This window comes from Macaca nemestrina, chromosome 16, assembly GCF_043159975.1.
Source record: "Macaca nemestrina isolate mMacNem1 chromosome 16, mMacNem.hap1, whole genome shotgun sequence".
Classification (NCBI taxonomy): domain Eukaryota; kingdom Metazoa; phylum Chordata; class Mammalia; order Primates; family Cercopithecidae; genus Macaca; species Macaca nemestrina.
In genome coordinates, this window is record NC_092140.1 from 96,842,525 (window position 1) to 96,866,053 (window position 23,529).

General features: G+C 49.2%; 1 protein-coding gene across 6 annotated transcripts in view; it reads left to right on the top strand.

Moving 5' to 3' along the window:
• LOC105490183 (solute carrier family 7 member 1) overlaps positions 1-23,529 on the top strand; it is an 86,146-nt gene that overhangs the window by 56,419 nt on the left and 6,198 nt on the right. For all 6 annotated transcript variants that reach the window (XM_071081493.1, XM_011755570.3, XM_071081494.1 and 3 more), the window contains 10 exons: positions 2,671-3,054; positions 5,902-6,060; positions 8,141-8,315; positions 14,810-14,931; positions 15,567-15,789; positions 16,608-16,747; positions 19,578-19,680; positions 21,335-21,552; positions 21,818-21,984; positions 22,878-22,986. In XM_071081493.1, coding sequence (XP_070937594.1) covers positions 2,685-3,054; positions 5,902-6,060; positions 8,141-8,315; positions 14,810-14,931; positions 15,567-15,789; positions 16,608-16,747; positions 19,578-19,680; positions 21,335-21,552; positions 21,818-21,984; positions 22,878-22,986 — 1,786 coding nt within the window. In that variant the 5' untranslated portion in view covers positions 2,671-2,684. The remainder of the gene's footprint in view (positions 1-2,670; positions 3,055-5,901; positions 6,061-8,140; positions 8,316-14,809; positions 14,932-15,566; positions 15,790-16,607; positions 16,748-19,577; positions 19,681-21,334; positions 21,553-21,817; positions 21,985-22,877; positions 22,987-23,529) is intronic.

A 23,529-nucleotide genomic window follows, 5' to 3' on the forward strand; every position in this document is an offset into this window, starting at 1 on the left:
ACACCCTGTTTCTCTTCAAGGCTCGTCTACTTAAACTACTCCCCTCCCTGCCAAAAAGGATATTGAGAAGTGACTGCAGTAATGTTTGCACATCTCCCAGCACAGGCTTTTCAGCTGAGGGCTATGTTGCATTTTCCCTTTCAATTTACTATGCAAGCAATTGTTTACTAAACGCTTTGTTGTGATTTACAATTTGACTTGAATAAATCTGGCTAATTCCCCAAAAGGAAGAAAAGAAAAAGGCATTTCCAGGAGAAATCACCCCCTGAGCCTGCAGATCCTGGGGTCCCAGCACCACTAGGTCCTTGGTTCCTGCTCCTCCTCCTCCCTGGTGCCACTCAGAGGCTCTCACTTAACTGCCTAGGAAGCCGCAGGCATCCCTGCCTTGCTGAGACAGCTCAGAACTGCTTTGGCTCGAGAGCTTGCAGAAGCAGTCCCGTGTGTTGCTGTAAACAACCTGGGAAGCCATCCGTCTCTCTCGGCTTGCTCTTCTCTTGGCCTCAGGCGCCCTTTCCTGCTCTTCTCAAACTCTGAGGTCTGATTTTCCCCGCTCCATCGCTGTTCCACAAGCAGCGCTCCCTCCTCATTTCCTCCCCACTTTGCCCCACCTGCTACACCATGATATCATTTCCTTCCTACCTGTGATGCTGCCGGAACCCCAGAGGATGGTGCCTGCAGAGCCCGTGACCCTGTTTGACACTTGGCTCTCAGCTGTTTTCCCCATCTTTGCAACAAAGGCATAGGATCAGATGATTTTTATTCCCCATTCTAGCTCACATTTTTGAGTCTTGGGATTATTCTCTTCCCTCGGCCTGTCAGATAAAACAGAGCAGGCACCGCTCCCAGTTGCTGCCCGACCTGGAGCTGATCAGTGATGTGACCATTGCCGAGGGGCCCTGAGCTGCAGCCTGGGGAGGCCCTGCTGCGCTGTGCCTGCCCGGCAGCTGCGGGTGCAAAGGTGTGGGCAGGCAGGGAAGTGTTCAGGTGCTTAGGCACGGACTTTTCTAGACTTACCATCTCAAGTGACTTAATTGCAGCTAAGTTAGGTCAATAAATACCAACTGATGATCAACATGAAAAATTGATGGTTTTTTGTGTGTACCTCAGTAGCCAAAAGTCATGATAATAGCTTCTCTGTGCACGTGCTGTTGTTTTGTCTTAGATTTTTAAAATAAACTCTGTTTTAGGATAGTGTTAGATTTACAGAAGAATGGTGAAGCATACAGAGCTTGCATGTGCCCCTCACCGTTTCATATTAGGAATGTGTATCTTATTTTGGTGGGTACACTGGTTACAATCAATATTGATGTGCTCTCACTAACTGACATCCATATTTGAGTCAGGTTTCCCTCGTTTTTCCCAGGTGTCCTTTATCTGTCCCAGGATCCCATACAGGATCCCACATGGCATTTAGTCCTCACGTCTCTTTAGCTCCTCTAGGCTCTGCCATTTCTCAGACTTCCTAGTTTTTGATGACCTTGACACACTCAGTCTGGTATTTTGTAGAATGGAATGTGTCTGGTGGTTTTCCCATGGTTAGCCTGGGGCTGTGGGTTTTGGGGGAAAGACCAGGGAGATGAAGTGCCCCTCTCATCACATCACTCTGCCAACATGGCCGTCACTGTCGTTGGCCTCGGTCACCTGCTGCAGGCAGTGGTCCTCGGGTTTCTCCACTGAAGAGTTTCTCTGTCTTCCCACCCCCACCCTTCCCTCCTGGACTCTGTGGAAGGAAGTCTCTTCCCTTCAGATGTGGGGGGCAAAGCTCCGCCTTTTTGAGGGTGGCTGCTGGCCTGTCCTTGCCAAGGGCTCACCTGTTGCGTCTGGCCAGGCAAGGTGGGCCCGTAGGTTGGAGGAAAGCAATCTCAGAGCCATCCCACAAGGCACAGGGTGTCCTGGGCCCTAATGGGCTATGTCCCATGTGAGGGTGGGATGGATGGATACATGTCCTCTCGTGATAAGTGCCCAAGAACACATCAGATATGCATATGTATCATGTACCACAGAGCACATTGGGCTGACATTTCAGCCCAGAAGAAAAGTGCTTCCTGGAGTAGTAAGTGATGAAAAGCCCTCACTGGGAATAACTCAACATTTTTCTGCTTCCACTTACCTCTGTGTTACCTTAAAAGTGAAAACAACTGGCTCCTTACCCTCAGGGGATCCTAGAAAGATCTTAAAAAAAACCATTGTTATTGCTATTCAGGGCTTCTGAGTTTTAATAATTTAATAATGTAATTTAATCATGAAATTACGATATGGTTTGGTTTGCCTTCTATTACAGCATACTTAAACTAACACCTTGTTTTTCCTGGTATATTATCTGATGACTGAGTGTAGGAACAATGTCATTAATGTGTGTTTCCTCTACTACACAATTTCCACCCATGGAAGAGTCTCCATTAAGAGGACCTGATACCAATGTGGAAGCTCAGAGACCTCGAAATGAAGTCAGCTGTATCTGTTGGCCTGCTGGGATAATTCTGTATGTGCTGGTGAAACTGGAGAAGGCTGTGTGCTTCTGACAATCAATGGAATTCTACGAATTAAAGCATTTTAGCAGGAAATGATTATGAAGGACCTGATCACTGTCTGTTTCAATAATGTGATAAGATGAGAGTGATGGAATGAAATGAGGAGCAATCAGGAAACATCTTTGTTCTTTTTCGACAGCTCTGAACAGCAACATGGGGTGCAAAGTCCTGCTCAACATTGGCCAGCAGATGCTACGGCGGAAGGTGGTGGACTGTAGCCGGGAGGAGACGCGGCTGTCTCGCTGCTTGAACACTTTTGACCTGGTGGCCCTCGGGGTGGGCAGCACACTGGGTGCTGGCGTCTATGTCCTGGCTGGAGCTGTGGCCCGTGAGAATGCAGGCCCTGCCATTGTCATCTCCTTCCTGATTGCTGCGCTGGCCTCGGTGCTGGCTGGCCTGTGCTACGGCGAGTTTGGTGCTCGGGTCCCCAAGACGGGCTCAGCTTACCTCTACAGCTATGTCACCGTTGGAGAACTCTGGGCCTTCATCACCGGCTGGAACTTAATCCTCTCCTACATCATCGGTAGGTACCGGGGGTCCGGAGCTTGTGCCCTCTACCACTTTTCTGTTTGTTCCCACCTCTAAAGTGTGGGCGGATGCCCCGTGGGGAGGTCATTCTTGTTAACAAGAGAGGCACAGAATTAAGAGGATGTTTCTGATTCATTTAAAAGTATTTAGTTTCTTTTAGTATGTTTTTTAGTTACTAGAGTAAATGCATCACTGATAGAGAAAAACTGGGAAAATAAAGAAAAGCACAAAGAAGAAAGTAGAAATATCCTGCCTGACAATGTGGAGAAACTAATTCTCTTATTCATTCATTCATTCATTCATTCTTTTAATAAATGTTTATTGAGTACCTGCTCTGTGCTGGGCATTGTGCTAGATACTAGGGATCCCACGAAGGCATAAGACTCTGTTCAGCAGTTTACTGTCTACAGAGAGAACTATTGTTTTAACATTTTTGTGAATTTAAATGTATATTTTTGTACAGTATACCTCTTTATAAAACAACATAGAGTAAACACTTCTCATATCATTAGCTATTTTTCCATGGTAACGTTTCTAATGCTTGCCTACCCTCGTATAGATTTCTATACACAGCACGTAACGTATTGGATGTCTTTATGGGTTGTTCAGATTGTTTCCATTATGTTGTTGCTGTTGTTATAAACAGTTACTTACTTTATGTTTTTGTGCTTAGCCATGATTCTTTTCCTTAAAACTGTCTAAGGAGCAGAATGGCTCTTGGTGGGTCTGCATGTTTTTAAGGCCTTTGTTGACTGTGATCCTCCACGTAGCCAGGGCCCCCTTACCCTGCAGTGTGGACACTGGACATCGGCCTGTAACACAACCACCCAGCAAATAAAGAAGCAAATGTAGAAAATCTTTCCAGTTTGCCAGGTAAACACGCTTTGCTTCCGTTTATGCTTTTTTGTATTTTGATTACAACTGAAGTTGAACACGTCAACTTAAAAGAAACAAAAACCTAAGTCTCAGAAGAAGCAAAGGGTGCACACGGCCACTCAACGTGCCATTTATTTTTTTTCTCAAATTTTTTGGTAATAGCGAGAAAACAGTAAGACCTGGTCAGCCGAGCCATGTGGGTCCCGCCTTGCTTCTGTGCCAGCTCCCACCGGACGCTACCACACCCGCCCTGCCACGCATGCTGCCTGCTGGGACCGTCCCAGCCCTGGGCTCCCCGCAGCCCTATCTCTGCATGGGGGGCACCACTCCCCCTTCACCAGGACAGCTGGCAGAGGGCACACACTCACGCTCTCTGAACGGCACCTTCGCTTTCTTTCCAGCAGCTGCAGTATCTGCTGAGAGCCAACCTAGCTTAGTCTTCTGGGCTCTAAAATAAAATTCATAATGTTTTCTTTCAATGCCACATCAAAACTTTACAGCCACACATGGTTCTCACAAGCTGAGGTCTCTCACTGGGAATGTAGCTATTGTAAATGGACCGTTATGTTTCCAGAGGATTTACCTGAGCATAAAATATACATTGAGCATGAACTGCTTGCAGCTTCTAGACCAGCAAATGAAAGGCTCTGCCAGAGTGCCATTTGCTTGTGGGAGAACATTTGCATGCATTATGAAAATATATTTGCAGCCTTAGCTGCTGGGAAGGGCAGTTTTTCCAGCAAACATTTTTTTTTTTTTAAAGGCATGATTCAGAAATTGGGAGAGGGTAGGCTGGGAAGAAAGGCTGGGGTAGCCCCTCTCATCGAGTAGGACAGGGTTTGGGAGCCACATTTGCCAAGAGCCAGCCGCTTTGGGGGTGACAGGGAGATGGTGAGACCATGTTTACAGAATTCATAATAGATTGGCTGCTCAGGAGGAAGAAATGTGGTTAAACTTCTGAGTTGTTGGAAAGATACTTACTTATCATAAGACCAAATAGTGAAATTGAATCTCTGCAGATGACTCTGGCAGTATGCGGTGAATAATTGGGACCATGGTCACCGACAAGGCCCCCTTTGAAAACAAAGGAAAATGCTCTATGAAAATACTGGAATTTTAGTGACATTTCCTGAGAAACACCAATGGAAATGCATTCTGACTCTCTCCAGAATTATATGAGAGGAGAGAACGAGAGTGAAAGACAGCAGCCAACTATTGTTGGCGTTTTGGGTGCTGCCCTGTTGGTGTTCTTCAGCGCTGGAGGGTGCAGGCTGAGGGGAGAATGAGGAGAGCTGGGGTCTGTCTGCGGTCCCGCACTCTGGGGATGCCATGGCCTCCGAGTCACGTTCAGGCACAAAGTGGCAGAGGTGGCTGATGCCTACTCTGAGGTGAGCAAGTGGCTTTGTCCCTGAGCTGGGGTTCAGCCCCTTCAAGGACCTCCTAGGACGCCTCTTCTTGCTGGGAGAAGAATCATGGTGCAGGCGCCATCATCTCTGTTGCCAAGAGTTTCCTAGAAAAGGGCTTCCTGACCGGGGTTCCTGCAGACTGCCAGCTGCACCCCGGGAGTGCATTATGAAATCAGTTTTTCATGAGTTGTCGTCAATGTTTACTTTTTCAATGCAACAAAATAGGTAGCATTGCATACTATCAGAGTGCCTCTCAGGTGGTAAGGGTAACACTTGTTTTGCAAACTTTTTATTCGGATATGTATATTTGATAGAATACACCTGTGCATATTGGGTGGGATGTGAAATGCATTCCTCTGTGGGCCCTAGAAGCCTTCTCGCACTTAGCACTAGTTGACCGTCACTTCTGGCTCAGCATACGCTGTGGTCTGGCTGCTGCCGCCAGATTCCAGTGCACCGTCAGTGACTCCTGCAATGATGTTATGAACATGGAGCTCCACTACAAGTGCCTGGCTAACCGTTGTCCTCATATCCCCTCTGTTGTGTGTGCTTTGGGGCAGGTACTTCAAGCGTAGCGAGGGCCTGGAGCGCCACCTTCGACGAGCTGATAGGCAGACCCATCGGGGAGTTCTCACGGACACACATGGCTCTGAACGCCCCCGGCGTGCTGGCCGAAAACCCTGACATATTCGCGGTGATCATAATTCTCATCTTGACAGGTAAAGAAAGCCCACACTGAAAAAGAGATCAGGTCAGAGTGACGGTCAAAGGTTCTGTGAGAGGCTCCTGTTGAGTTCTCTTCTTTACCTATCTCTTAAACCACAACCCCATTTCTTTTTGTTTTGTTTTTGTACTTCATGCAGGCATCTTTATTTGTCCCTGTCTTCATGGCTGCTTGTAGATTCAGATAGGGCTGGCCTGCTTCATAGCTGCTGAGTTGTGTGCCACTTCATTAAAAGAGAATCTTAGGTGTTTAGCCTAGCTGTTTGTGGAATAAGATTTTGTCAGCACTGCAGGCTTTTTGTATGAGTGTCCTGGGAATAAAAATTCTTTTGACTCAGAGGATGACCATTTGGAAAGCAAAGCTGTCATTCATCAGCCAGGAAAATGTGGAGGAATGAGCTCCGTCTGGAACACTAATGTGTGCCTGGGGCGTCTGAAAACGACTTGGATGGTTTTACACCTAACAACCATCAAAACACCCTTTCAATAAATAAGTTTCATGACAGAGTTGTGGTTACAGAATTTGAAAAATCCCAAAGACTGCCTGAACACAGCTGATGGCAACTTCTTGCTGGTGACATTTGTGCGTGTCTTGGCCAGTGCAATGCGAGTTTTGCTCTGTGGGGCTGTATAAACGTGAAGCTGAAATGCAGATAAATTCTCATTTGGGGTTAGAAAATCTTGGATGAGTTTTAAAAATGACATGCTTTATTTTACACACCACATAATTGAAATAACTTCACTCAGGCTGGTCTCAGCAGTATTTCTGGTCCAGCTGGCAGAAACATGCGTCAGAAAGTAAGTCTGCACTGGTGAGATTTCATTTTAATAAACCTAAGAAGGAGGAACAGTAAAGAAGAAATAGATTGTTGTGTTGAGGTGTTCTCCCTGTGATTAATCACACAATTCTAACATCTGTACTTTATAATTCCATCTCAAAAGTACAGCAGATTTTATTTTATTTTACTTTATATTTGAGACAGAGTCTTGTTCTGTCACCCAGGCTGGAGTGCAGTTGCGTGATCTTGGCTCACTGCAACCTCCGCCTCCTGGGTTCAAGTGATTCTCACACCTCAGCCTCCCAAGTAGCTGGGATTACAGACACGCACCACCACACCCAGTTAATCTTTTATATTTTTAGTAGAGATAAGGTTTTGCCATATTGGCCAGGCTGGTCTGGAACGCCTGACCTCAACTGATCTGCCCACCTCCCAGAGTATTGGGATTACAGGTGTGAGCCACCGCACCCAACCAGTTTTTATTTTAAAACTATGAGGGGCGTCCATGGCAGAGCAGTGGTCTCAAATCCTGGCTGTGTTTGAGTGGTACCAGCCCCTTCTGTGCCACTTTTCCTGCGCAGCAAAGACTCCAGCTACGGAAGTACCTGAATGACCTCTTCACCCTAAGGTGGTGCTGGGGCATACGCCTCAAAGGCAGCGCTATCAAAGGTTCCTGGGCATCTTTATTACTTAGTTTTCTTAAAAAAAAAAAAAATGTGAGTTTGCAAGCTAGAGCTAGCCTAGCTCAGATGTTATTTTATATGCACTGAGTCCGATGAGGAACCATGTATGTTAGTGGTTCCAGAACCATACTGTTAGTATCACTAACATCCCAAAGTCAACCAGAATAATTTCCTCTTCTGAAAAATGCCCGTTCTCCCAGGAAACTGAGCAAAGTGTTTCTTCCTGGAATCGTTCCTGGAGGCTGTTTCCCAGCAATGCATTCTTTTAGTGAGCGGGAGCGGCTTGGTGTGCGGGTCCAGGCTTTCCCTCCCTATGAGAGGGGCGCGTGCTCCAGATCTCTGCAGTCCTGGGGTGCCTCTGGATGGGCTTCTGAGGGGATCTGGAGGTCACCTAGGAGGGCCTGGGAAGCACCCACAACCTTGGTGATTTAGACCCCGATCCCTGCCCCCAGAAAGATCGTTAATCCACCCCAATCCCAGAGGCTCACAGAGGTCTGCAGAAGCTCGATGCACTTGGATTCTTTTTCAGTCACCTTCTTATCCCCATCCAGGAAGGACCTTCCCAGTTGGTGGTTAACACTTAGACAAGGTTTTGTGTCTGTGCACTTTTTCAGGACTTTTAACTCTTGGTGTGAAAGAGTCAGCCATGGTCAACAAAATATTCACTTGTGTCAACGTCCTGGTCCTGGGCTTCATTATGGTGTCAGGATTTGTGAAAGGGTCGGTTAAAAACTGGCAGCTCACGGAGGAAGATTTTGGGAACACATCAGGCCGTCTCTGTTTGAACAAGTGAGTTGCTGCTTCTGACCATTCTTCTTATTTGGTATTTAATGACATAGACTTGTATGGGGGATATAACTGGCTCGGATGGCTTGTGCTTTTAAAAAAACATTATTGGAGTATATGTTGTTAATTGTTTTGTTTTTTTGCAGTGAAGTAGCTGAGGGTATTTTGTGTGTATCAAGTTTGTGTGAAGGTTTATTCCCCTGAAATGGAAAGACTATTGTATGACAAGAAAGACTGAAGGAAAGAAAATCATCACCCTAATTCCAAATTGTGTATCATTCAAGATTCTTGTCAGACTCATTAAATGATCCCTCTTTCCCCAGATTCTGTTTGATGGCCAACTTTCGAATTTTGTGTTCAGAAAGGATTTTTCTCTGCAGTGCCATGGTGACCTCACTTTACCTTTGAATACCTTCCTGTTACATTAATAATGCAGAGGGAAGATAAATAGATGAAACTGCTTTTGGAGGTTTGCAGAATGACTGAAGTGTCAGAATGTGAGCACAACAGTCTCTTTCGCCGACATTCGACTTGTGCTGCTCCAGCCCTGGTGACAGTGGCCCCATCACCCTCATGTCTCTGACGCAGACACCCGGAACTGGAGGTGACACCTCCACCCTGTGCCATCTCAGGTCTCTCACCCAGCCCTCACCGACAAGCTCAGATAACCTAGGAAAAAAAGCTCAACAGTGACAGCATATCTTTTTTATCTTTTCTGTCAGATCTCCACATAATTCTTTAGGTCCCTGGATAGAGAATGGGGGCTTGGATTTTGTGTGTGATTCTTCATTAAGACTAAAGGTTGAAACTGCCTTGATAAAGAGACCACCCCAGGTGCCACAATGGAGTGCCTTTAAAGAGATGTTTTCAGTCCTGAAATGAGCGTCCAACTTGGCTGGCCAGCTTTACCACAGGCCTCTGTGGACCCAGACATCTTCCGTCTTTCTCCGTCTTGCTCTGGGACATTGTCCTCATCTGCCCAGTCAGAGCTGGCTGTAGGTACAAGCGTGACCCAGCTCTTCCAGAAGGGAGAAGAGAGGGTAGAGGAGAGTGCTCAGGGCTATTCAGGACAGACCAGAAGACACACAGAAATTCCACGGGCAAGAGTCCACTGGGGGCCACATCGAACTGCAAGGGAGGCTGAGAAGCACTATCCCACGTTGGGAATCTTAGCAGTCACGTATGCCCAGTTGGTCACTATTTCAGGGCCAGGTGCCCAGCCATGTTGTCCAGTGTTGTCACCAGTGGGCAGGCATTGACGTGTGACTACTTGAATGGAAACAGGAAACTATGGCGCTTGGTGCACGAAACTTCACTAACACAAATATTTTGTGGTTAGCCGTTCTAATAAGAATACCCTTGCTTCCTAAACTCTGTGACAGAGAAGTGAAGACTTTGAATATGTCATCCCAAGCATTTCAGAGTGATGTTTATGCCAAATTTATGGATGCGCATTAGTTTACGGTGGCGTAAAGCCAGTTCCAAATATGCCTTGAAGGAACATAGTAGCCTTTGAAAACTCTGAGAGCGTATTTGAGCGGTTGCTATTTACAGGACAGGAATGAAATATAAAGGGCACCTCTTGTTAACTGGTTGCCAATCGAGATTTAATTTTATTATTTTTATGAAGAGATTGTTTGTGCCAGCCGATGGTATTTACTTTCACTGGTCATCCTCACGCTGATGCCCTGGTAATGATGAGCTAGCTGTACCGGCCCCCAGACAAAGCAGCGTTTGTTGCCCCAACCCCCGATCACAGGTGGGGCCCCCTTGGCTACATCTGACGGCCTCACTGCCAGGGCCCAGAGCCCTGACCACGGGGCCGGCAGGGGATCGGCTGTGTGAGGAGGTGGCGTTCTGCAGGACTGGAGTCTCCTTGGCATGCTCTGTCATGTTGTTAAAATCTCTAAGCATCTTTCTGTCTTTTGTTTTTCCAGCCATAGCTTTGTGTTTCTGACAACAGCCATGTAGTCTTGCATGAAATTGCTTGTTCCTCTGAAATAGTAGGGCACGGCCCAACCAATCCATGTAACGTACGGGGGCTTCATCTTGCATGGGAGGCCGTGTGACCACGTGGGTCTGTGATTTCAGGATGCTGTCTTCTAGCCGTCCGGGAAGGCCCCCAGGAACTAGGTCGGTCTGTCTGTTGGTCTGTGAAGAGGAGTGTTACCCTGCAGTCTGGATGGCTCCTCATGCCTTTGACTCAGGCTGCCGCTGGCGTTCCCATCCAGTGTTCTGTGGACACAGCAATAGTGAAGCATCAACCCCGCGTGGAAGCCTGTTGAGAAAGTTTTGTTGGATGGTGTCTGCCAGTTAGGATGGAAGCCCCAAAATAACACTGGCTTCAACAAGATAAGGGTTTGGTTCTCTTTGGTCAACCTCTGGGGGTGGTAAGTCCAGCATGTCGCTTCACCCGGCCAGGAATCCAGGCCAGACGCCCCAGGGCCCAAGGCAGCTCTTCCTGCTCCGGCCAGCAGGATGGAGAAGGGAACAGCAGAGGGCCCCCTGCCTCCCCACTTCATCCCCTGGGGTTTCTCAGCAGACGCAGACACCATGTCTGCTCAAACCTCCTCCATCAGAACTTAGCCAGATGGCTACCCCTTGTAGCTAGCGACTCTGGGAAACATGCAGTCCTGGTTCTTAAGGCTTATATGTCCAGCTGAAACAAGGGTTCTATTACCACGTAGAAGAACAGGGGAGTGTGGCTTTTGAGCACAGCTAACAGTTGATGTCAGGGTGGCTGGTGTAAGTGAGGGGGGCGGAGCCCTGCTGCAGGATGTTCACTGCTGATGCAGTGGGAGACCTTCGGGCCTGACCCCTTTCTATGCCAGGCCTTGTCTTTGCTGCTTCTGAGCGGCCAGCTGACTGGAACACAGAAGGGCTGGTCAAAGGCTGCAGGGCAGGCAGCGCCGAGCTGAGACCAGGACTCAAGCTCACTTTGTCTCGGGGCAACATTTGCTGGGTGAGGGCTCTTGGCAGCCCTTCTCCTTCACGTGTGAGTTGCCAGATGATGAGTGAACACAACTGCCGCATGCATGTAAAAGGTTAGTTATTGATTATATAGAAAGAGACCGTTGAGAAATACCTCTACATGTTTTGGTTTGCGCCTCTAGAATGGATTCTGTGGTTATTTTGTGTTAATACTCTGCCACTGGCATCAGTAACACCCGATCTTAAAGGTTGAATTTAACTTTTTGAGTAGGTGAAATACTACGTGGTTCATAATGCTTTAAAAAAAAGATTTACAATGCGTTCCTTTCTTCATCCACCTCATCTCCCACCTCCACAGGTAAACTTTCTAATTGTGTGTGTGTGTGTAAGCTTCCAGTTTCTCTCTGTGTAAGCACAAGCAAATGCAGATATGTATATTTTATTCCTTTTTTCTTACACAAAACGCGGCATTCCGTATATATTGTTCTGCACCTTGTGTTCTCGCTTACTAGCATACCCTGCAAATTTTTTTTTAAATCAGGCCCTTGTTCGTTGTTATGGTTGCCCAGGGTCCCGGCACCTGGGTCCTCCTGAGGTCGGGGGTAGGTCCTCCTGAGGTCGGGTGTAGGTCCTCCTGAGGTCGGGGTAGGTCCTCCTGAGGTCGGGGGTAGGTCCTCCTGAGGTCGGGGGTAGGTCCTCCTGAGGTCGGGGATAGATCCTCCTGAGGTCGGGGGATAGATCCTCCTGAGGTCGGGGGTAGGTCCTCCTGAGGTCGGGGATAGGTCCTCCTGAGGTCGGGGGTAGGTCCTCCTGAGGTCGGGGGTAGGTCCTCCTGAGGTCGGGGATAGGTCCTCCTGAGGTCGGGTGTAGGTCCTCCTGAGGTGAGGGTGCAGTACGAGGAGCAGGTGTGGCAGGGTCACAGTCAGCGGGGCCGGTTTTCGGATGCTAACGCGTGCCTTCACCCACGTTCTGTCACCTGGAGGGTTATCCAGTGTCTCCTGCAACTGTCCTGAGGAGCCAGGGAGGATGCCTTTTGTTTTGCCTCCTTCCTTTGCACTCACCCATCCCCCTTGCTTCCTTCTCTCCGCGCTTTTATTGTTGTGCGTGCTTTACCTGTCTGCGTGAGGAAGACACATTCCAGCCCTTCTTAGTCCTCTTCTGTGAGTTCTCCTGTTTCTGGGATTTAATCCTGTATGCAGTTCCCTACACTTTCCACTTGCCCCGAAATGGGAATTTCAGGACCTTTCTAGGTGCCTCTGCCTTGTGGTGGCCTAAAGCTCATCTATCCATGATAGCATTCATTTATATATATTTTTTAATTTTTAAAATTTATTTTAGAGACAGGATTTTGCTGTGTTGTGCAGGCTGGGGTGCAGTGGCACAGGCTGGGGTGCAGTGGCACAATCATGGATCAAGGCAGCCTCAAACTCCTGGGCTCAAGCAATCCTCCTGCCTCAGTTTCCCAAGTAGCTGGGACTCTAGTCACATGCCACCACACCCAGCTAATTAGAAAAAAAAAATTTGCACTAACCCAGTCTATGTTGCCCAGGCTGGTCCCTAACTTATGGCCTCAGGTGATTCTCCCGCCTCGGCCTCCCAAAGTGGGCATGCATTTATTTTAATGCAAGGCCATGTTGCTAGCTCTTGATGTCATAGGAGCTGAGTGGGGATCTGGAGGCTTTTCACTGCCTGTCTGTCACCCTGGCCACCACAGGGGACCGAAGTGGGGCCCACAGAAGCCATTTTGACTTTTGAGTCCCCTCCTCTTTTGGCCTCCTCCTCCCCGTCTTGAGCCATTTGGTTGTCACCTGTTTTGTCTTCAGCATAGGCCACTGTATAACAGAAGCCGTTAGCCAGGGTGGGAGTGGGCAGCCGGCAGGGCCTGTGGCCTGAGAGGCGAGGGGGTTTGGATGAGGTGGGCACAGCTCCAGCCCTTTGCTGTCCTGTGGCTCTGCTGACTTGTCTGTCCTGGGCTGCTTGGGTTTCTAATTTTAGTCATACTCTAACACAACAAACTAAAATTTTGTTTGGCCACAGTTTTTCCTACATCCATCACTTGTACATTTCTGGGGGTTTCCTCTTGTTACTGTTTATGGAACCACAGTAAACCCCACATGTACATGAGCTTTCTCATGCATGTACTTGCAGTGTCTTCATGGCAGTTTCTGTAACTGAGAGATGTGAATATCCTCTAGGAATTAGTAAGGCTTAATCCCTATTAGAAAGTTGGGTCCATCCTATCTGTCTGTCTGTTTTATCAGCCAGTCAGTAAATCCCACTGAAAGCAAAGTTCACCAAATGGGCTGCCCAGCCAACCTGAGGAACGTCAGTGTTTATAGGATTGGGAGCATTCTATAGGGTCCCTCTCTTCATGCTGATGAGGTTTAGGGCAAGTTGTCCTGTGCCGCTGGGCGGCTGTCAGTATGGTTGAGTGGGGGTGACAGGTGGGTGGTGAGCATCCTCTAGGGCTCCAGGCCAGCCAGTGGGACCCTGGCACAGGACAGAAAGCCTGCGGCCCTGCGACTGGCAAAGATGTGGGAGTAGGGGGTGCCCTTCTTGAACCACAAGGAGTGCAGTTGCTTTTTGGGTGGCAGCAGAGGGCCGGATGCAGAAAGCTTAGGGTTACTTGGTGACCAGCAGGGGCTATGTGCCTTCTGACCAGGCGATGGTGGCCAGGGAAGCCACCTGCACTGATGGCGTGGTGCACCCCCAGAACGCGGCATGTGGGGGACTCAGACAGGCCAGGGCTTTGTACATCGCAGAACAGGGGCTTGAAGGACCCCCGACGGGGCCCGGGGAGGGGCCATAGCGCCACACTGAACCTGGGCACCGTGTCTCAGAACGGGTGTCAGATTTATGGGACTGTTTTCTGAATGTTTAAGCAGCCTGCTTCTTCTGGACTACTGGGTTTGTAAACTGTGCTGATTTTGCCTTTGCATTCATCAGTGTAGCAAAGATGTGCTGAGACCCTCCCGTGGGCCAGAGCCCAGCTGTGCCTGGGACCCACACACCTGGCAAAAGCTGCGCCATCCTGGACTCCACCTTGTGCATACAGGCACTTAAGGAATGCCTTTGCTGACAGAGGCTTTTAGTTTAGCCTTAGCTTCTCTGGAATTATTTGTTTGGAGATTGAGTTCCTGGTAAATATGGGACCCGGGTATTTATTCCTGGTAAATATAGGACTGGCTGGCGGCTCTGCATCCTTCCTCCGAGGGTCCTGGGGAGAAGGGTGTGGGGCTGGCCGCGTGGCTGGTTTCTCCCCCATTTCCTGTTGAACTCCTGCCTCATAGTCCCCACGTCTCCCTACCCTAGTCATTGTTTAGAAGGTGCTTCTGGAAAGGGCGATACTCTGCAGCCTTGTGAGCCTGGGCCACGAACATCAGGGAGGCCTGTGTCCACGGAGTCAGCATGCTGTGGCTGGATTCGGTGTCTGAAGCCCAGGGCCTGGCAGCGGTAACAGGGAGGGCTGACTGCCAGGTGCCGCTCGTATCCGGAGATGAGCACAGCTGCTTACGCCAGACTGTGCAGCGAGTGACGTGACATTTGTTTGTGGCTCTTTTTTCTAGTGACACAAAAGAAGGGAAGCCCGGTGTTGGTGGATTCATGCCCTTCGGGTTCTCTGGTGTCCTGTCGGGGGCGGCGACTTGCTTCTATGCCTTCGTGGGCTTTGACTGCATTGCCACCACAGGTATGCCTGCCAGCCCACTGCGGTCCCGGGTCCTCCTGCATCCCGGGCAGACAAGCCAATGCTGCCCATGGCTTGTCATTTCCCTCCTTGCTGGCACGGTCCGGTCGCCACTCTTTCACACATGAGTGACGTGTAGATTTGTACTTTCCTGCCAACCCCTCCCACCCTCAAACCATCATCACATCCCCAAGTGTCAACGCCTGATGGAAGCTGCATCCTGAATGAGGCTAAGGTTCCGCTGTTAGAATGGGATCATAGCTGCGTGGCTGTGGCCTGACTCCTTATCTGAGCATCTTCCGGGAGGAGTGAGGCCATTCACAACATTGTCATCCTGGTGGACTGAACAGGCCAGATTTCCTCTGCCAAAGGAAGCAAGTCTCTTCCTTGGCCGCACCGCCACATTCAAGCCGAGAGCGCTGCTGCAGGGCCGCGGGCTGTCGGCTGTGTCTTCCTGAGCACCACCCCTCCGCTCCCGGAAGCACAGGAGGCCCCAGTGCCACAGGGCCAAGCGCTGGGGGGAGGTTTTCCATAGTGTTGCGTGGGTTCCCTGGCACTGAGAGGCCTTGGGTGTCACTTGGGCAGATGCGCTGCCTCTTGCTCTGTGCCCTCCTCTGCTAACCCCTTGGTGCTTCTAGGTGAAGAGGTGAAGAACCCACAGAAGGCCATCCCTGTGGGGATCGTGGCGTCCCTCCTGATCTGCTTCATCGCCTACTTCGGGGTGTCGGCCGCCCTCATGCTCATGATGCCCTACTTCTGCCTGGACAATAACAGCCCCCTGCCCGATGCCTTTAAGCACGTGGGCTGGGAAGGCGCCAAGTACGCAGTGGCCGTGGGCTCCCTCTGCGCTCTTTCTGCCAGGTGAGAGGCCTTTCTGTGCTGGCTGCTCCTAGGGGTGGAACCACCGCAGGGCTTAGGCTGTAGCAGACCAGGTACAGCCGTGCGAGACACACGTTGGCTGCCAGCATTCTTTACCCTTGAAATAGACCGAGCACCCAACCTAGCCTTGATCATGTGGCTTTCAAACCCTTGTCAATATTCATCATCCCAAGAGTTGTGTTACTGAGATTTTCATCCTGAAGAACCCGAGGCTGGCTTTTCAGCATCATCTGCTTAGCAAGGGACTGGCTCTCTGTCCCTAAATCTGGTCCCTGGAACAGGCTCCCTGTTTGAACACCATAGTTTGGCCCTCAGTTTGGCTGTCATGCAGAAGCTACTTTGAAGAAGGGAATAAATGCCTTTTAATGAGAAACATTTTCACCAATGTATTTCCTCTTAGCCTGTATAAACAGAGCTATTTGGTAAATATTGATTTACCATGGGGAAATCTTCATGAATGCAGTGATGCTTGTATTTTCTGTTTGATTCAGCTAGAAATAATTGCAGGAATGAATACAGTTTTCCATCTGTAAAGACGGTGCTGGGTCTCATGCTAGTGTATGTTAGATAGATGTTCCCTACTCTTTACCTTAACCCTTACTCACAGTGTGTGCTCTTTCTGGGGTTGATTTATTAAATGCCAAGTCTTTTAGCCACAGGCCTCACCCAGCGTGGAGGGATGGCAGCTCTTGGTGAGCTCAGACTCCCTCTCCTCTGTGGTAAACTGAGCATGGATGGATGTGGTGCCTTTATCCCTTATGAGCCAGGTTCACTCACGTGGTTTGCCTCTCCCCATCTAGCCTTCTAGGTTCCATGTTTCCCATGCCTCGGGTTATCTATGCCATGGCTGAGGATGGACTGCTATTTAAATTCTTGGCTAAGGTCAATGATAGGACCAAAACACCAATAATCGCCACACTAGCCTCGGGTGCCATTGCTGGTGAGTACCAGAACTCATTTCACATGTCAATATTTTACCAGTGGAGTCATGACTCCCTAGGGAGGTATCTTGCCTTGTTCTGGTCTGTGAGTAATCTCACCTGGTCTTTTTAACTCCTGGGTTTCATACTTGGAGCCTGGTTCATTGCAAGTTGACTGACCTTTTGACAAAAGGCAGAGGCCAGTTTGACAGAGGATGGGAGAGAATTTTCGAACAGCTTGCACTCTGGTTTTCATCTCATTGGGCAGAGCTTAGAACACACAGTATTCCCCCAAAACCCTTTCCCCCCATTTCTGGACATTTCCCTGAGTAGTCAAGGGCAGGCTGACACCTTCCTGCATGACACAGGCCAAGGGAGACCTCGCCAGCACCTGGAAATTCGGCATCCATTTCTGAATTCTCTGGAAAATAAGTGTCCCTTATGAAATGTGCTGCCTCTTCCCCAGAGAGTATCAAGGGTGCTGCTGATGAAGCCGCTTGCCGCTAAGTTTATACGTAACAGCAGACCCAGTAGAGCTTCATCTTGTCAGATGAGCATCATTGCTGAGAGGATCATTTTGATGGATGACTAATCTGAGCCATGTGGGTGTTCCAGGGCCGTAGATGATGGAAAGGAGAACCCAAAAGGAAGCTCGCGTGCACACTGTACCTGTGGTTTTATGTCTCCTTCTTTCGCGGTTGCATTTCATAGCCCGGAAAGGCAGACACCAGCCCACTGTACAGATGTAGAAGTGGAGGCCCAGGGAGGTGAAGTGAGGATGTGCACCCAGGACGGTGGAGCGGCCTTGTGATTCCAGGATTGTTTTCATGCCAAAGTAGCCAAGCTCCTTCCAGGGTCTGAGCAGAGCAGTGGGTCTTTTTGGCAAATTGGGGCATGTGATATCAGTCATAGTTTCTAACACAGCAACTTGTCAAGTAGCCATTGGTAAGGCCCTTGACCTTCTTAAATGAATGAATTATTCACTAAGTTTTATTAGCATTCATGCCTTTAGCAAACTGTGCTTAGTTTTGTGGATTAATATTATGTAATAAAAAAACCTATTTTTAAATTATGAAACTTTTTTTTATGTGATTCTATGTTCTTGAGAGTGACTACAGTGGTCAGATTGAGAGGCACTATACACCAGAATGTGACCAGTATATTTACAGGATTAAGGATTTGGAAATAGTCATTGTTTTCTCAGTCTTTACCCGGAATTTGATCATGTTCAGGACTGGCCTTAATTTCCTTCCCCTGCTGATAGAGGGAGATCAAATCATGCTCTTTGAAGGGACTGTGAAGTACGTGCCATTCACAAAATCCAGGATTTACCCTTTTCATTTGGTGGGAGTGGTAAATAAGTATTTGATTTTCTAAAATCACCTCACATGGAAGAAATTAGTCTCAAGTTTCCCATGAGTAGGAGCATCGGCATCTGTGGCATGCACAGTTGGGTGCTGTTCTGATTATCCAAAAGGCCCTCCCTCATTGCTCTTTAATTTTATGTTTTATTCTCCATTTAAATTTGTTTTAGTTGCAGTGATCTAGAGGGGCTTGAGAGATATTTGTGGAAAAATAATGGTTTTGTGTTTATATTTTAGCTTGTGTTGATTGCATGTGTTTTGAAAATATCCCAAAGCAGATCTAGCCAAGTTGTTTTTTAATGAGTACTTGACATACACACCCACATGCATAGACATGCATACTCTCCCAAAACTCACAAAAGATGTTCAAATAAGGGTGCAGGTTTTCATTCATTTTAAAGGCCAGGGACACGGTGATAGGGGCTGATACTATATTGTTTAAGAACAGCTCTTCAGATTTCTTCCATGTGAGTGACTTCACATGTGAAGAACTCTGCTCTCCTGCTCGCCTGCCTGGGTTAGGACCCCCTGTGATTCCCCCCAGAGCACCAGACCTGCCCTTCTTTATCATCCAGCACTGTTGCCCACTGATGCCTGTGTCTTGGTGGGGTACACTCGGAAGGCTGGGGCCTGTGGTCTGCCCTGTTCAATAGTGAGTGCCTAGAACCCAGTGATGGGCACATTCTCACCAGAGCTGGATGGATGGAAGATGGGTAGATGGATACATGCTGAATGGATGGACGGGTGGATGGGATGGATGAATGGATGGATGGATAGATGGATGGATGAGATGGATGGAAGATGGGTAGATGGATAGATGCTGAATGGATGGACGGGTGGATGGGATGGATGGATGGATAGATAGATGGATGAGATGGATGGAAGATGGGTAGATGGATAGATGCTGAATGGATGGACGGGTGGATGGGATGGATGGATGGATGGATGGATAGATAGATGGATGAGATGGATGGAAGATGGGCAGATGGATGAGATGGATTGATGGATGGTGAGTGGATGAATGAAAGATGGGTGGATAGATGGATTGATGGAGAATGGATGGATCGATGGGATGGATGCACATGAGTCTGTGAATCAGCATGGTCTAGAGGAAGACACACAGGACTCAGAGTCATAAGAACCTAGTTCACATCCTTATACCTATGCTTATGAGCTGTGTGATCTTAGATAAGTCTCCTAACCTGTGTGAATGTTAACATCTGTAATGTAAGGATGGCTTACAAAGTTGCCATTAAAATCACAAGAGCGAAGGTATTCTCTATACAAATATTAATGATTATTACTGTCTATTGAGGACTGTGTCTGTGATTTAATCACAAGCTTAAAGGGAAGCTTGACTTTAATCAAGCTTAAAGTGGGAGTAAAAGCAGCCCCCTTCGCTGCCCTGGATGGTAGGTGGTGGTGGTCCTGGTTGTCTGTGCATGCAGACAGCCATCCACAGATCCTGGTGTCTGTCTCTTCCCAGCTGTGATGGCCTTCCTCTTTGACCTGAAGGACTTGGTGGACCTCATGTCCATTGGCACTCTCCTGGCTTACTCGTTGGTGGCTGCCTGTGTGTTGGTCTTACGGTATGTATGGCTTTTTGGGGTTTCATGACAGAATGCAGATGCACCTGGTAGCCTTTTCACAGTTCTGCTATGGTTTATGTGATGAATGAAACTTTTAGGTTGGTGATGGCTCCAATGGGAGCTGCCAAGGAGAGGGGAGGACCTGGGTTGAGAGCCCAGTTAGGAGGACGTCCTTGGCAAGAGTTGGGTGGCCCCTCACCCCCCTCTATCGTGTGCCCTCATTTTTATGGCTAGATGTTGGGTGGATAGAAATAGATTCTCGGCCCAACTATTAGGCCAGGATCCTGGGATCAGAATTTTTGAAGACTGATTGCAACTTGGTTCAGATTCTTGGGACAGAGAGGATTGAGGGCTGCCCTGGTAGGAGTTAGGGAAACCCAAGGCCTGTGAAACCCAGGTCAGCGTAATGCTTCTGAAGCTTCGTTGCACTGTGGCTGGAGGAATGAATCCCATTACGTGGCATGGGGTGCCCTAGGTTGATGTTCAGGGACACTGTGGAGTCGGCTTGTTGTGGCCTGGTTGGGGCCAGGCAAGCCTCTCGCAGTCGCAGTAAAGCTGCTTTGGGCCTGGGCTTGGTGCCTCGGTGTTCTCACCTGCCCCAGCGCCCACTCCCAAAGCGCATCCCTGGGCAGCTGGCATCCTGAGAACTGGTGCTCATGGAGACACTCAGCACTGGTCTGCCCTCAAGAGCCTGCTCCTTTCTTTTCAGGGATTCCCACCTGCCAGGCCATTGATTGCATCTCCAAGGTGCTCAGCAGCCAATGCACATAAAGCCCGAGCTGAGCCTCAGCAGAAGCTCTGTAGAATCAGCTAAGACTATTGGGGACCCCTTATTCTTCCCAACAGGCCCAACGCTAGAAGATTCTCTGAGGTCCCCCACTTTCTTAATTGACCGAGTGGTGTTGCACAAGCGAATCTGTACAAAAATGGTTAATATCTTTATACTCCCTCTTAGAATTGATCATATGCAAAATAATTCATACAGCACTCTGCTTTTCAAAGCTGGTGGAAAAGATGTGCACTCTGTTCACTTTGGGTGGGAAGATAAGGCACCTCATTCAGAATGGATGCTCCACTGGCAGGTAACTCATGTCTTGGAAATCATGCTGCAGGCTCGGCCCTCCGACCAGCCGCACAGAATTACTTACTCTGAGGTACTTGGAGTTTTAAAATAAATTGATCCAATTAAGGCACGCAAACAGAATTTCTCAAATCCATCAGCCTGCAGCCGCATTTCTCTGGCTCTCTGTGCCAAATAGGATCCTGGCGTTACTGCTTTCTATTTCTCTCCTTCCTTTTTGCTCCCTACAGCAGTAATTTTGTGGGAAGTGGCCTAATATCTTTAGCATCTGAGGGCCACTGCCACTTCTCAGAGCAAGAGAGATCTCTCAGGGTATTCCTCTGGGCTGCTCATGGTGGAGGTCATGTCACCCCGAAGCAGAGACCGTGGGGGATGTTCCCCAGAAGCAACAGTGGGAGGTGGTGTTCCCGGTCTCTCCTTGTCTGTCTACAACGCAGCATCTGACTATATCCTTCCCATTTTATACCTTGTGTCCCGGGCAGCTAACTTTGGAGGCTTATTGAGAACTTGAGTTGGTGCATGTCCTTTTGCTTGAAGCGGATGATGGTGGTCACACAATACCTTTCTTTCCAGGTATCAGCCAGAGCAACCTAACCTGGTATACCAGATGGCCAGTACTTCTGACGAGTTAGATCAAGCAGACCAAAATGAGCTGGCCAGCAGCAATGATTCCCAGCTGGGCTTTTTACCAGAGGCAGAGCTGTTCTCTCTGAAAACCATACTCTCGCCCAAAAACATGGAGCCTTCCAAAATCTCCGGGCTCATTGTGAACATTTCAACCAGCCTCATAGGTAAGAGCTAGCCCTTCCCTGGGGCCTTGCTTGTTGGCATTGCATGGTGTCTAGGCAGTGGAGCTAGAGTTGGGGGAAGGTGCCAGAGAAGATGAGCATCTGTCTCGCTCCTGGACTGGGACATAGTTGCTCTGTGCTAACTGAAGTTGATGCCTTCGGAAATGGAGCCTCTCTCGCCACAAGTTGAGGGGAGAGCAGTGGATGCCAGTGGGAAATTGAGAAATGGTTGAGTTGCAGCTCGCTCTGTCTCTTCCTTCCCCCTTAGCTGTTCTCATCATCACCTTCTGCATTGTGACGGTGCTTGGAAGGGAGGCTCTCACCAAAGGGGCGCTGTGGGCAGTCTTTATGCTCGCAGGATCTGCCCTCCTCTGTGCCGTGGTCACGGGTGTCATCTGGAGGCAGCCCGAGAGCAAGACCAAGCTCTCATTTAAGGTGAGCAGCTCGGCCTGGGGAAGGAACCCTGGCACACAGACTCTGGCCCTCCTGCTGCCGGGCCAGCCTTGTGTGGGCTCAGCCGGGCCTGGGTGCTCCTGAGGAAGGTTTTTGTCAGCCAGCTTCAGGTAATATGGGGCAGGGGCACTGAAGGCACACAGAGGACCAGACCCTGGAAGGGAGGCAGCAGCCCTCCTCCGCTGGATGTTTCCCTGAGTAGTCAAGGGCAGGCTGACACCTTCCTGCATGACACAGGCCAAGGGAGACCTCGCCAGTACCTGGAGGTTCGGCATCCATTTCTGAATTGTCTGGAAAACAAGCGTTTCTGATGGTCAGTGTTTTGTGAAATGTGCCGCCTCTTCCCCAGAGAGTATCAAGGGTGCTGCTGATGAAGCCGCTTGCCCCTAAGTGTATATATAATAGCAGACCCCGTGGAGCAGTCCCTCCGGGGCGGTGCGACACTTCTCGTAAATGTCTGCTCAGGTTGATCGCATGAGTTTTCCAAGCCTCAGAGATGGGCAAGGCCTCTGCATTTTTAGATTACAGAAATACTAAAAAAGGTTGTTGACCTGAGAGGTAAAGTGGAGGTCTGTCTTCTAGTCCTTTCTTTAGTGGGAGAATCGCAACAGGAAAATTAGAATGGAGCTCACTTGGCCATTCCGAGCTTAGAACCAAATCCCCACCTACTAAGATTGACCCTTGGGTGTGTTTGTGTGTGTGTTTGGGTGCGGGGTGTGTGTTGGGGGGTGGGGGTGGGCGCTCCCTCTCTCTTCCCCACGCTCGCCCAACAGTCCCCGTCACTCTCAGGTGTGCTGCCTTTTGCTAGACAGTTTTACTGAACTGTTGGAACTGGCGCCACTGCCGTGGACTGACACCGCCTCCTGTCTCTGCAGGTTCCCTTCCTGCCAGTGCTCCCCGTCCTGAGCATCTTTGTGAACGTCTATCTCATGATGCAGCTGGATCAGGGCACCTGGGTGCGGTTTGCCGTGTGGATGCTGATAGGTATGTGATGCTGCCGCCAGCATCTCTCGGGAGCCTCCCTTGTTTCAGATTTCATAACAGAATGACGCACATGCAGTCAGCAGCTTTCTCGAAGATGATGCTGAATCCCTGGTAGGCTGAGTCCTCTCCTCCCTGTTAGATACTTTTTGTTTTCATTGCCTCTTGCCCAAACTATTTATTCCATTGGGCAAGACCTTGGTATTCACAGGAACAAAGTGATGAGTCTGCTGCAGATAAGGTACCAGTTATTTTCACCCCGGACAGGAAAGTCTGGCCTGTGCCTCCCGGCCCCCCGCCTGCCCAGCACCAGATTGGCATGGGCAGTAGGCCCAGGCAGGGGTGGGTGTCATGGGCTCTCTGTGATGGCATCGTCTTTGTGGAAGGAGAGTGCTTTGGAGCCTTTGGGAGATGCCACTGGGCTAAGGGGCTCCCACATGAGATAGATCACCAGGGGTGGGTGCAGCCTGTAGGGCCAGCCGAGTCCCACCCCTCTGGACGTCTGGCCCAGGGGCTGGAGGGGAGCGACTCATTTCCTTCCCTTCA